This window comes from Micropterus salmoides, unplaced genomic scaffold (genome assembly GCF_014851395.1).
Source record: "Micropterus salmoides isolate LMB-PRFRI ecotype aquatic unplaced genomic scaffold, ASM1485139v1 Ms_hic_scaffold_999, whole genome shotgun sequence".
NCBI lineage: Eukaryota > Metazoa > Chordata > Actinopteri > Centrarchiformes > Centrarchidae > Micropterus > Micropterus salmoides.
Window position 1 is genome coordinate 1 of NW_024044791.1, and position 12,996 is coordinate 12,996.

General features: G+C 39.4%; 2 protein-coding genes across 4 annotated transcripts; both read right to left on the reverse strand.

Annotated features, from left to right (window-relative positions):
* Nucleotides 1-762: 762 nt before the first annotated feature.
* On the reverse strand, nucleotides 763-5,982 carry LOC119896418 (fas apoptotic inhibitory molecule 1-like). Of its 2 annotated transcripts, none has more exons than XM_038709843.1 (5): nucleotides 5,845-5,982; nucleotides 3,688-3,821; nucleotides 3,298-3,526; nucleotides 1,179-1,228; nucleotides 763-958 (listed from the first exon to the last, which is right to left on the reverse strand). In XM_038709843.1, exons 2-5 carry the CDS (start codon nucleotides 3,799-3,801, stop codon nucleotides 809-811), a joined length of 543 nt encoding a protein of 180 aa, XP_038565771.1. In that variant the 5' UTR covers nucleotides 3,802-3,821; nucleotides 5,845-5,982; the 3' UTR covers nucleotides 763-808. The 2 variants fall into 2 exon arrangements, with proteins under 2 accessions (XP_038565771.1, XP_038565772.1); XM_038709844.1 differs by having other exon boundaries at nucleotides 3,688-3,818; nucleotides 5,845-5,974.
* A 2,597-nt stretch (nucleotides 5,983-8,579) lies between these two features.
* Nucleotides 8,580-12,333, reverse strand: LOC119896417 (C-X-C chemokine receptor type 1-like). 2 transcript variants are annotated; one of them, XM_038709842.1, is made up of 2 exons: nucleotides 12,148-12,333; nucleotides 8,580-11,152 (listed from the first exon to the last, which is right to left on the reverse strand). In XM_038709842.1, exons 1-2 carry the CDS (start codon nucleotides 12,220-12,222, stop codon nucleotides 10,100-10,102), a joined length of 1,128 nt encoding a protein of 375 aa, XP_038565770.1. In that variant the 5' UTR covers nucleotides 12,223-12,333; the 3' UTR covers nucleotides 8,580-10,099. The 2 variants fall into 2 exon arrangements, with proteins under 2 accessions (XP_038565770.1, XP_038565769.1); XM_038709841.1 differs by having other exon boundaries at nucleotides 8,580-11,155.
* Nucleotides 12,334-12,996: the final 663 nt, after the last annotated feature.

Here is a 12,996-nt window from a genome sequence, read left to right on the forward strand (position 1 = left end):
TGTCTATGTAAATGTTACAGCCATTAAATTGCAGAACGCGCCCCCTAGGATGTTTTGACCAATCCACAGCGGCTATTTACATATTACCGTAACATCAACTGGCTGAACCAATCACACACTTCGACATAGGACCACACATAGATCAGTCCTGAGCGGTGCACACTGGGACGATGCTACATTCAACAATCTTGTACCCTGGTATTTAATACTCCTACTACACAACGTTGACATATACAAGAAGCGAGCATGAAGAGCAGGGAGAACTGGTGGATTCTGGGGTTTACTGGGCCAGGCCATGTGTAAAGTGGTTGCTCGTTTTCTACAAAATGACAATATGTAGTACATCTCTAAGAGAATATCAGCTGCTCGTGTTAACGACCGTAGGGCAAACAGAGTTCAATAAATTGGCACATGTGGCTTCCAATGTTGATATTACTGAAAGTGATAGTATTTATATCAATATGAAGTACCAGTTTACAACCCCAAAAAAAGTGTTTCAGTGTGAAGTTACCATTTTAGACAGTAAATCCTTTTTTGTGACTGAAATGTACGGCTGCACCCTCTCTTCTAAAACTGCCCAGATTGCAGGTCCTGTCTTCAACTCGTACTATATTAACTACAGCACAAGCTTGACAGTACCAGCATATGGCTAACATACCCTCCAGAGCGTGGCCCTCCAAACACAGGAGCGCATATTTCTATCAGCTGGTCACCGACTCTAACAGCTTCAGATAACTTCTACTCTTCACAGATACCGAGTCACACACAGACCAGATCTCCGCTTTCATATAAATGTAAACACACACAGTCACTCTGTGCACTCAGCTATCTCTGTGCCATCCACGAGCAGCGTGTGAATGATGCCGTCTCGTCTCTTCCCGCTGCTCACAGCCTTCACACAGCAGTTGTGGTCTCCGAGGGTGAAATGTGTTTCTGTGCCATCATCCACAAACTCCCCCTGCAGGAGGGCAAGTCAAAGTGTGGATGCTTATATGCAGACAACTGTGGAACCACAGGGTGTTTGAGGCGTTCTTTACCCATTTGTTTTTGTTTATAGTGCTGTGGTTTCTGATTTGATTTGGATTTCCCTTGGCATTAGAATCAGCACATAACTTCTTAAATCCAGTGATGTACCCTTCATTGCATAACAGATCAGTGTCAGTTACTGCTATACTTACCGCAGTCTCAATATTTTGTCCATTACACCAAATATCCATGGTGTCTTTCTCTGAAAGAAAAAAAACAGACACCGAGTCAAACAAACATGCAGCTGTGGGGCAATAAAAGTATTTGACGTGACTGCTAAACGCGTCGCAGTATGTGTACAGATCTGATCTCACCTTCTGGTTTTCCAGAACAAGCAAGAGATCAATGGCCTGATCTGTACCGGTTCTGTCCATGCAGAAACATATTATGGTGAATAAATATACTATTTTATGTTATTTGCTATGGCCAGTGATATTTAGCAGCTAGATCAGGATCGGCAGGATGTTGGTTTATTCTTCAGCTTTAAATTTTTCATACTTGAACTACAAGAGGATAATGGATCCACAGCACTTGAAAGGTAACTGAAAATTTGAAACAGTAAAATTATATTTCCACTGTGTTTCAATCTGGTCAACAGGGGGAGCTGCAGCTCCTACAGCGCCCCACCTGCTGTGTCATGAATCACTTGCATTCTTTGCTTGACAAACTGATCACCTAAAAATAAAAATCATGGTAAATATAATGGCAAGAACATGTGAATCTATTTTATTAAGTTCTAAGAAACAACTAAGTCTTGATTTTGAGATAATAATTATTTCCTAACCTCAGAGAATATGGGAAAACTTTCTCAGTGGTGGAGAAACTGGGGTCAAAATCAATCTAACTATTACATTAGTATTAATACACATTTATTATTTGTTTAAATCTGTAAATAGAATTTTAATGAAGATGTTTTTAAAGCAAAAAAAACCATTTATTTGGAAACCTCCAACTGAACTAAATCAAGATAACATATCTTTAGAATCCTCTGAATCACTTCACTGAAACAAATCACAAAAACAGGAAATGATCACACCCCTCCAAACTCTCAATCATATGTTCTTGTTTTTCATTGTAAAGGAACAACATTTGTAACGCTTGCTTTTTATGTTTCTAGGTATCAACTAAATATGCTAAATATGTTAGTTTATAAATGTGCTCTTTGTTTAAGGAGGGTCCTGTGTTTGGTAAAATAAGAAACAGAACAATACTGCTTTATCATGATGGCACCATTTAGGAAGGCCTCACTTGTGTTTCGCTGATAACTAATGTTGGGCCACCTCTGGGGGAGACACTTACTAGAGGTGTGGTGACACAAAACACATGATGAAGGAAGATGAATGATCTCAAAATAGTAAACGTCACAATAGTCATTCCCTAGTTTGTAACGTGATAATTTGCCTCTATAAAGTCTGTGTGGCAGTTGCAAATGTTTTTATATGAAAAAAAATTCCTTATAAACACAGTTCTCGCCTGTCACATTTTATAGCTTTTGATAGCTTAAAGTGCATTTTTATTCTACATTGTTCAGCTTCTCAAATTCAAAAGTGACTTTTATCTGGCTGGGAGTTTCATTTGAATATTTGTAGGGTTTTATTTTGACTGCTTACAACGACATCTTGAGGATATGTAATCACCCTGAAGTTTGTCAGAGCTGCCAGTGAGTGAGTGAGAAAAAACCACAAAAGGCAACACCAAGTTTCAGCTGGTTAAGACAAGATAGGTTATCATCAACAACAGCTGAACTCTGTGACCAGGATCACTTGCTCACACACACACACATATCAGTGAATTATTCTGATTCTTTTACTGCTGAGATTTATAGATAACCAATGTATACTAATGTACAGTAGTTCTTATGTGTTGCACATGCTTCAGGTGGTATGCCGCCTGATCAACTGTAAGCAGTGTAATTATAAGAAGGATTAACTTCGTCCAGATGACAGAGGTGGCTGAAGATGGCGATGGGCCTAAAGCTGTTAAAGAGCTTAGCCTCAGCTCCAACGTAATCTTAGTGTTGTGAAGGGGCAGAAATCAATCCAGTATCTATCCTGATTGATTACATGAACGATCAAATAAACCACAAGACTAACACTTAACTTACAGCGACAAGTAGGTGCTCTTACCCAAAACAACTCACTGTACTGTTCAGTATTCATATCATAAATATCTGGCTAGGCTATATGAAAAAACAAACAGCATAATACCCAGTGACATAATAACTACATGATCAGGACAGTAGGAATAATATACAAACACAGAGAGGCTCACCCAGGACCACCCTGCAGTCAATGCCGTCCAAGTTGAGAACCCAGGTACTGGTGACCTTTGATCTGTTCTCCATGTACTTCTTCAAGCTCTTCCCGTTGATCTCCAATGTGTACTCGTAGGCAAAACCACTGACTGCATCAATGTTGATCGTTGCTTTGGTGCCTGATTTGCCCACACTGAATGTCTCCTTCCCCACAAGTTTGAACATCCAGTCCCGTCTCAGTATCTCCTGCATTGGGATGTGAAATCACAAATCAACAGCTGCCAGTAGAGCTGGCCTTGTAATGAATGAAGCCGGGGTTCATAAAAAGGGGTCAGGGTTTATAATTAAATGCGTTTAAGTTAGTCTCCCTCCTCTGCGTTAACGTTACTGAAGACCATGATCAATACCTTTCCATCAACGTAGATGACCCTCTTTCCGGTGGTCGTGCCATGTTCAAACTCAATCCTGTGGACTCCATCGCTCAGCGCCACCTCCCACACACCGGCAACATCATTCGACATCCTGCCTTCCGCAGACCCTGCTGGAGACAAACTTTAAAACTAGACTAACGTCGCTAAATGTCGAGGCAACGCGTGACTGACGTTAACTTGAAGGCTACACCTGGTTAGCTAACGTTAGCTAGCAAACGGGGCTGACGTTAGTTGGAACGAAGTGAAACCTGATGATACTTTTCTGCGCGGGTTTATATGTATACCCACCTATAGACACTGCTACCTAGGTACAGTATTTACAGCGCGTAATGTTAAAATATTACTCAGTGATAACAACATGGCTAAAGATAAGGTGGGAAGTCGTCGGTGTTTGTTACATTACGACTTCCGGTGTCAGGGTTTCCCTTTCAAAATGACAGCATGCAAATACGTTCTTAATGACAAGACAAGTATAGCAAACCATATACTCACCTAAAGGATTATTATTAGGAACACCATACTAATACTGTGTTTGACCTCCTTTCGCCTTCAGACCTGCCTTAATTCTACGTGGCATTGATTCAACAAGGTGCTGAAAGCATTCTTTAGAAATGTTGGCCCATATTGATGGATAGCATCTTGCAGTTGATGGAGATTTGTGGGATGCACATCCAGGGCACGAAGCTCCCGTTCCACCACATCCCAAAGATGCTCTATTGGGTTGAGATCTGGCGACTGTGGGGGCCGTTTTAGTACAGTGAACTCATTGTCATGTTCAAGAAACCAATTTGAAATGATTTGAGCTTTGTGACATGGTGCATTATCCTGCTGGAAGTAGCCATCAGAGGATGGGTACATGGTGGCCATAAAGGGATGGACATGGTCAGAAACAATGCTCAGGTAGGCTGTGGCATTTAAACGATGCCCAAGTGGCACTAAGGGGCCTAAAGTGTGCCAAGAAAACATCCCCCACACCATTACACCACCACCAGCAGCCTGCACAGTGGTAACAAGGCATGATGGATCCATGTTCTCATTCTGTTTACGCCAAATTCTGACTCTACCATCTGAATGTCTCAACAGAAATCGAGACTCATCAGACCAGGCAACATTTTTCCAGTCTTCAACTGTCCAATTTTGGTGAGCTCTTGCAAATTGTAGCCTCTTTTTCCTATTTGTAGTGGAGATGAGTGGTACCCGGTGGGGTCTTCTGCTGTTGTAGCCCATCCGCCTCAAGGTTGTGCTTGTTGTGGCTTCACAAATGCTTTGCCGCATACCTCGGTTGTAACGAGTGGTTATTTCAGTCAAAGTTGCTCTTCTATCAGCTTGAATCGGTCGGCCCATTCTCCTCTGACCTCTGGCATCAACAAGGCATTTTCGCCCACAGGACTGACACATACTGGATGTTTTTCCCTTTTCACACCATTCTTTGTAAACCCTAGAAATGGTTGTGCGTGAAAATCCCAGTAACTGAGCAGATTGTGAAATACTCAGACCGGCCCGTCTGGCACCAACAACCATGCCACGCTCAAAATTGCTTAAATCACCTTTCTTTCCCATTCTGACATTCAGTTTGCAGTTCAGGAGATTGTCTTGACCAGGACCACACCCCTAAATGCATTGAAGCAACTGCCATGTGATTGGTTGATTAGATAATTGCATTAATGAGAAATTGAACAGGTGTTCCTCATAATCCTTTAGGTGAGTGTATATGTATGTGACAAACATTCAACAGACTACATGAGGATCTTGTAGAGCCAGCGGGGGTCGTGGAAATCCTATGGATGTATAATTTTCACATCAACATTTTTTGTTTTCTTTCACAGACTCAGTAGGCTCCGCGGAAATGTTGTTATAGCAAAGTTTCAACAGTGTTTTAAGGCATATTTGCTCGTCAGCAAGACTCATATTACAGCTTCACGACACACTAAAACGCTGGCTACTGTCAAAAGCAGCTGGTTTCACTAAACTGGGTTTTTATTTTGAAAAAGAACGGAAGTACTACTGCGCCAGTAAAGCTATGCTGTCGTCGCTTTCTGTAGCTCTCACCGCTAACGTTACCGTCGTTGCTATAACAGGATAACCTTAGACATCACCTCAGGAATATCACCCTTCATTAAAGATCTCGATTACCTTAGTGGTCCTGAAGTGAGCGCTCTATCTCGGTGGCAAACAACTGATCGGCAGACCACTTTAGTTTATTCACACGAAGTTAGCTGCTGCAGAGAGTCAACAGAGCTGCGACTATGCTGTTACTATGGTAACATATCCGCCTACGTACAGGCTTGGCCCCGCCCACTCGGGAAACAGCAGCTTTAAAATCTGATTTAGGTTTTAATTATATATATAAGGGTATATAGTAGTAATATTTAATTTTAGTGTTATACATTTTTATGTACAGAGTATGGGTCCCAGAAACCAATTAGTATTTCTACACTGGAAAACTACCCTGCCCCAGGTTTCCGATATGCCTGATAATTTTATTAAACACAAAGGATGTGCACCATACTTGTCTCTGCATACTTCACTTCCTCCACTGCCCACACAGGTGTTCTTTGGTTAATCAGACCTCTGCTCACTTTAAAGTCGGTTGAGTTATGGTCTCAGCCCAAATCTAATGATTCGGTGACTTGATTGGAAAACAGCTCCACCTCCTGGCAGAGGGGCCTTATGTCTAATGACATGGGATGGCTAGATCTCATTCAGGAACATGCAGAATTGTCCTTGGGTGAAGCGTTGAGTAATTTCAAACAGTAACACACAGTTGCACAGGGATGAAACCATTTAAAACCATTACCCTGATCATTTTTAGGATTTGTCCGTTCACTTGTTCATAAGATCAGAGGGATCATAGAAAGAGTGAGATAAGTGGCAATGGATTTTTAACATTTTTAGTAATAGATAATCTAAAAAAAATAGTAGAATTTAACATCTTGACAGACAGAGCTAACATTAAAAAGCATATACAGGTGCATCTAAAAAAAAATACAATATCAGAAAAAGTGCATTATTTTCCCCATAATTTCAGTCAAAAAGTGAAACTCATATATTTTAGATTCATTACATATAAAGTGAATTATTCATTTTGTTGTTTTAATCTTGATGATTACGGCTTACAACTCATGGAAATCAAAAATTGTATCTGAAAATATTAGAATATTGTAGATACGTATGATACAGAAATGTCGACCTTCTGAGAAGTTGAAGAGTTCTGAAAAAGGTTCATTTATGCACGCAGTACTTGGTCGGGGCTCCTTTTGCATGAATTACTGCATAAATGCAATGTGGCATGGAGGCAATCAGCCCCGTAGCACCGCTGAGGTGTTCTGGAAGCCCAGGTTGCTTTGATAGCGGCATTCAGCTAGACTGTATTATTGGTCTGGTGTCTTTAATTTTCCTCATGATAATACACCATAGATTCTCTGTGGGGGTTCAGGTCAGGTTAGTTGACTGGCCAACCAAACACAGTAATACCATGGTCAGAAAACCAGTTATTTGTCATTTTGGCCCTGTGGGCAGGTGCCAAGTCGTGCTGGAAAAGGAAACCTGCACCTCCATAAAGCTTGTCAGCAGATGGAAACACGAACTGCTCTAAAATCTCCTGGTAGACGCTGCATTGACTCTGGACTTGATGAGACACACTGGACCAACACCAGTAGATGATATGACACCTAAAAATCATCACTGACTGTGAAAACTTTACACTGGACTTCAAGCAACTTGGATTCTCATCCTCCAGACTCTGGGACCTTGGTTTCCAAATAAAATGTCACAAGTGTCATGTCAGAAGGCCTCGTCATGATTGTGGTTGTGTGTACTGAACCAGACTGAGAGACTAAAGGCTCTTCTCAGGTTGGCTTTTAATTCTTTATTCTAATATTCTAATAAATTGATATGTGGGTTTTTGATTTCCATGACAAACAACTGGAATTTTTCCTTTTATGTGTAGTGAATCTAGAATATATGAAAGTTTCACTTTTTTTTTAATTAAACAACATGGGGAAAAATGTACTTTTCACAATATTATAATTTTTAGACACAAAGTAAATACTTTCTAAAAACGTTACTTCCTCTATTTATTTCTTCTTTTTTTTATAAGGCAAGCAAAGGTCACTCTCTCCTCTCACTAATCTTTGTACAGAGCAACATATGTGCTTGGGTAGTAGGCCTACTTCCTTCTAACAGGAAAAACGTAACAAAATAAATACTGATGTGTATGCAACTGGCCAGTTTCTGAGAATGAATTTAAGATCAGCTGTCCTCAGTCTCATAAAAACAGCTATCCAACACTTTATTCATACATCCACTCACAGTCACAACTCACACTGACTAAACGTCACACAGATGTGTGTTTTTCCTTTATTTATACATGTTCTATATGAATTTGATCATTATTTTAATAACCATTTCCTTTCTAATTGTCAGGGCTAGTTAGCCAGGTTGCAACAGTGCATATAGGAAAAACTCTTCTATGGTGAAATCATGTGGTAATTAGCAGAAGACCAGACCACAAACATTACAAGGATGTGGACAACATAAGAAAGTGTTTAATCATGTTTGTTTTTGACAGCAATTCAGTGTCTAGTTTTTTGATTAGAAACCTATTTCCACATGGTGTAAAAAGAGGCCCACATTTAATAGACAATGGACAATTTTGGGTGTTCAGGGAGTGTCAAAACATACAACACTTTACCTATTGCTTGGAGAGAGCTGTCAGATATGTAACCTTAAATACTTTTTGCCATGAGAGGGGACTTCCTCCTCAATCCAATTAGATTAATATAATACACAAGTGGTATAATTAATTTAATGAATTAAACAATTAAGTGTCACACAACTTGACTCAGGAAATTGGAGACCACACATTGTTTAGGGTTTAAGGATTTATTTAAATTGTTCTATTTTTATTTTTTTCATTCAAGAGTATATTTTGGCTTTTTCAAATGAGTTTTGCATATTGAGAAGAACAGAAGAATACAGTAAGAATTCATATGATCAGAAAATGGAAAAACATCCCATCTTTTACATGTAATTTTGTTTTGCAACCACAGCTGCTGCACAACTTTGCATGAAACGCAATTGCCCCCTTCTTCCTATGTGTAAGCCACAGAGCCACCCACACTGGTATACAAATTCTCTCACACACATACACACAAACACACACACACACACACACTCATCATATCCACAAGTACTAACCGCACATACTCAGACATTCAAATAATCGTGGTAGACATTCAGATTAACAGAAAAAGTTTTAATTCTTATGTATGTAACTGCAAAACAAGTGGGTGGACAATGAAAAACAAAGCATTTTCTGATTACAGCATTGATTAAAAATGTACCCAGTACCAGCAGGCAAAGCGGATTTCACCACCTCTTCCTGTTTGAAAGATTAAGATATCTGATTGTGATTGTTCACTACTCTCTGGTGTAAGAATAGCAAAAACAGTTCACAATGTTTTAATGGCTTTCTAGTCATTTCCAGTGTTCCACAAAAACATGTGAAAAAAACACAGGCTTTGTAAAACTCACATAATCAACAATAAAATCTAGAGAAAGTAGGGAAAGTATGGCACACCATAATGACTGTACAGCTTTCTCATGAACTACTGTAATGGTGTGCCACATTTTCCTCCACTAAAAACTGATTGATATTTTTGAGGTTGAGCATTCAGTTTTTTTTTTGCTCTGGAGTGCAAACTTGTCGGACTCAATAATTAGCCTACACTTCAAACAATGTCATACATAGAGTTGTTTTTTTTACTGCCTCCCGAGGGTACACATCTGGGCTGTGACAGGATCCTATATCAGACATCCAGCTGAAGCACTGAAGCGACGTATTCATTTTAACTTTGACACTAGCTATGTGAACCATGTACATCCTTGGTATTATTTCGTTATGGCAATTAAACATTAGGGGATGACCCAATGCCCAATGGTTACTAACATGGTTACAAAATGAGGAATAGTTTGGCATTTTTGGAAATAAGCTTAATCACTTTCTTGAATTATTTGAGAAAATCAATTCCACACCCATGTCTCTGTGTTCAATACAAGGCAACATCTACCTGCAGCATCTCTAAAATTTAAGGACAGTACTGCTCTCTGTCAAGAAATACTTTGGTATAAGATCCCTGTTTTAAAAAAAAGCTAATTGTCATTTTGTACAAAGGTGGATTTTGTTTTCTTTGGACAGAGCTAGGCTAACTGTATAGCCTTGTTTCAAGTCTTTCTGGTAAGCTAAGCTAACCAGCTGCTGGCTCCAGCTATGCATTGACTCGTACAGACATGAGTGTGGTATCTATCTTCTCATCTAACCACTGGCAAGAAAGCAAATTGTCTTTTCAAATATGTTGTATGTAAATAATCATCTATCAGAAGATCATTACATAGTAGTGGACGTGTGTCTAGATCTGATGCTCCCTACGCTGCTGAAAGAGCTCTTCCTGTAAGCCACCTGGAGCCTCTTGCTGATGAGGCCATGTTTGTAAAGAGCTGAGAGCAGCTGGTTACGGAACTTCTGCCCAATGAAGGCGTACAGCACTGGATTCACTGCACAGTGCATGAAGGCCAACAGCTGGGTCACATTTAGCATCCATTCCACTCTGTAGCGAGTGTCACATGTCTCCTCAATTGATCCTCCTCGTATGAGTGTGTCAATCAGTACTGTAACGTTATAAGGCAGCCAGCACAGAACAAATGCAAACACAACTGCCAGGATGACGCGCATGGCCTTTTGCTTTTGTTGATTACGTGCGTGAAACAGCGTCACCAAAGTCCACCCGTAGCAGACAGCCATTATCAGCAGTGGCAGGAAAAAGCCCATCGTGTGGCGTAGAACGCGTATGCCAACACGCCAGTGGTGACTGCTTTCACCAGTTAGGTTTTCATAGCAAATGGACTGACCCAGGTCTTCAATATGCAGGCTCTCCTTCTGAATTGCCACAGGTAAGGACAGCATTCCAGCCACCAGCCACACGATACTGCACGTCACTTTCACCAACAGGTGACGCGAGGACAGGGCACGTGTAGCTCTCACTATGGCAAAGTGACGGTCTACACTGATGCATGCCAGCAGGAAAACACCACTGTAAACTGATGCCTCCTGAAAGCAGGACAGAAGTTTGCACGGGAAGTTGCCGAAGATCCAACCAGAATGAACATCGATGGCCCAGAACGGGAGGGTAAAAGAGAAGAGAAGGTCTGCCATCGCCAGGTGCATTAAGTAGACGTCTGTGCTGGCTCTGCCTTTCTTCATATAACAAACCACATAGACAACTACACTGTTGCCTACCATGCTGAAAACAAACACGATGATGTAGGTGATCATCAGGCCCATACTATTGAATCCAGGCACATTTACACTGCAAGGAGTTGACTGATCCTCATCCTCAATGGTATCATTGTACTCTTCAAAGTTAAATCCATCTGTTGTCAGCTGCTAAATAAAGACAAAATCATTACAGTTTGTATGTGTAGCAGTAGAAGTACCAGTAACTCTCAGGAAGAAAAGTAAATAAGGCTTATTCCAAAACTATACTACTACAACTATTAATTTAACAGAAGAAATTTAGATCATAGACTGCAGCTTACTGACATCACCACAAAAACATAATTTCAGTGTAGTGAAGCCCTCAACATATAATTTCCTGACTGAGCAATGTGTGAAATTGCTTATGCAGCTTTAAACTTTTAAAATCTTATGTCAAGCAAAGCTTAGTTGAAAAAGTTGAACACCGCCCCCAAAACATTTAAAACGTCCAAACCAACTTCATTGTGGTTTTGTATATGGGCGCTATGGAAGCCCACTTCTGCCACTGTGATGAAAAAAGATCCAGTAAGTTATTATAATGAGAAACTTTCTGAAAATAATGACTCAGCATTTCAAAATAATGAGTCAATGTCTCACAAAAATGAGTTAGCTTCTCAAAATAATTAGTTAGCATCTCAAAATAATGACTAATAGTATCTGAAAATAATGGTTTAGTATCTCAAAATAATTAGCTACGCAAATATTTACTTAGTATGTCTTAGTATCTTAAGTCATTATATTGAGACACTAAGTCATTATTTTGAAGTTTTTCATTATTTTGAGACACTAAGTCATTATTTTGAAGTTTCTCATTATTTTGAGACACTAAGTCATTATTTTGAGAACGTTTCTCATTATAATGACTTACAGGATCTTATTTTCTAATCACAATGGCAGAAATGGGCTTCAATATTTTGAGTTTTAAATTTAAATATTAAAAAACACATTTACATTTAACCATGCGATTACACTGAAAGACAATTACATTAAACTATTTCTTAGCCTTACGTGCATGTGCTGACGTTCACCACAAATTTGAACGAAAATTTTGAATGCCAATTCTTTACCCTAACTGCAACATGAAAATAACAGAAAATCACCTTTTCATCAAAATCATTTACCTGTTTTTCCCCTTCTCCTTGAGTGGTTAGAACCAAACACTTCAAAACACTAATGATCAAAAGGTGTCGCTTCATTGCACCTTTCTTGATGTATACAGGTTAACAAGAATAAAGCTGTTTGGCAAGGAATGTCGTCTTTTCTCAGAGACGTGGTAGTCGTTGTGTGCACACAGTGGTAATGCTAATGCAATATTAACAAACTGTATCTCTTCAAGGGAAGTAGGCAGACCACAGATATTATCTGTCTTAAGCAATCTACATAAAAAGACTTGAAAACAGGTTGTTTTTAAACCTTTGTGTTTGTGTGTTGTGTTGGATGTGAAAAGATATTAAGTTGCATCTGTAGAGCAAAAGTGGAAACTGAAACAGCAAATCATTTAATAGGACTTGATTGTGTTTAAGATTGTTCTCTTTTCCCACACTCTGTGTAAGATGCCCATCTATGAAATAAAACAATTTACTAAGTAAAAAATATCCATGTTGAGAATCACACAGCTTACCCATTTTTAATTGTTGGTTCCCAATCTCAAACCTTTGCAAAATACTGGAAAACATCGTATATAAAAAAGGGGCAGTTGTGTTTCTACAGACAGAGTATATGACGTGTTTCAGTATCGCTTCACATCTAACTGTCACACTGTAACAGCCCTTATCAAAATAATCAGTGATCTTAAAATTAAAAGTTATTCTAAAACATCTCGACTACGTCTCCATTTAAATATTTCCTTACTGCTGCTTTTAACACAGTTATTTTTCAGTTGGTCTATTAACTTAGTTGCTGTGTGTATATGAATGTCAGTGCCTGTGGTTTGTCTTTTGGATGGTTTTACTTTATATATTTTCCTCTCT

What these genes read in the sequence shown, in the direction of transcription:
- LOC119896418 (XM_038709843.1), bottom strand. Translation starts at nt 3,801, where the DNA reads ATGTCGAATGATGTTGCCGGTGTGTGGGAGGTGGCGCTGAGCGATGGA. An exon ending in TGACTGCAGGGTGGTCCTGG is followed by an intron (nt 1,229 to 3,297) that starts GTGAGCCTCTCT and finishes TTTTTCTTTCAG; the next exon opens with AGAAAGACACCATGGATATT. An exon ending in GACAAAATATTGAGACTGCG is followed by an intron (nt 959 to 1,178) that starts GTAAGTATAGCA and finishes GCCCTCCTGCAG; the next exon opens with GGGGAGTTTGTGGATGATGG.
- LOC119896417 (XM_038709841.1), bottom strand. Translation starts at nt 12,222, where the DNA reads ATGAAGCGACACCTTTTGATCATTAGTGTTTTGAAGTGTTTGGTTCTA. An exon ending in AAGGAGAAGGGGAAAAACAG is followed by an intron (nt 11,156 to 12,147) that starts GTAAATGATTTT and finishes GTCTTTATTTAG; the next exon opens with CAGCTGACAACAGATGGATT.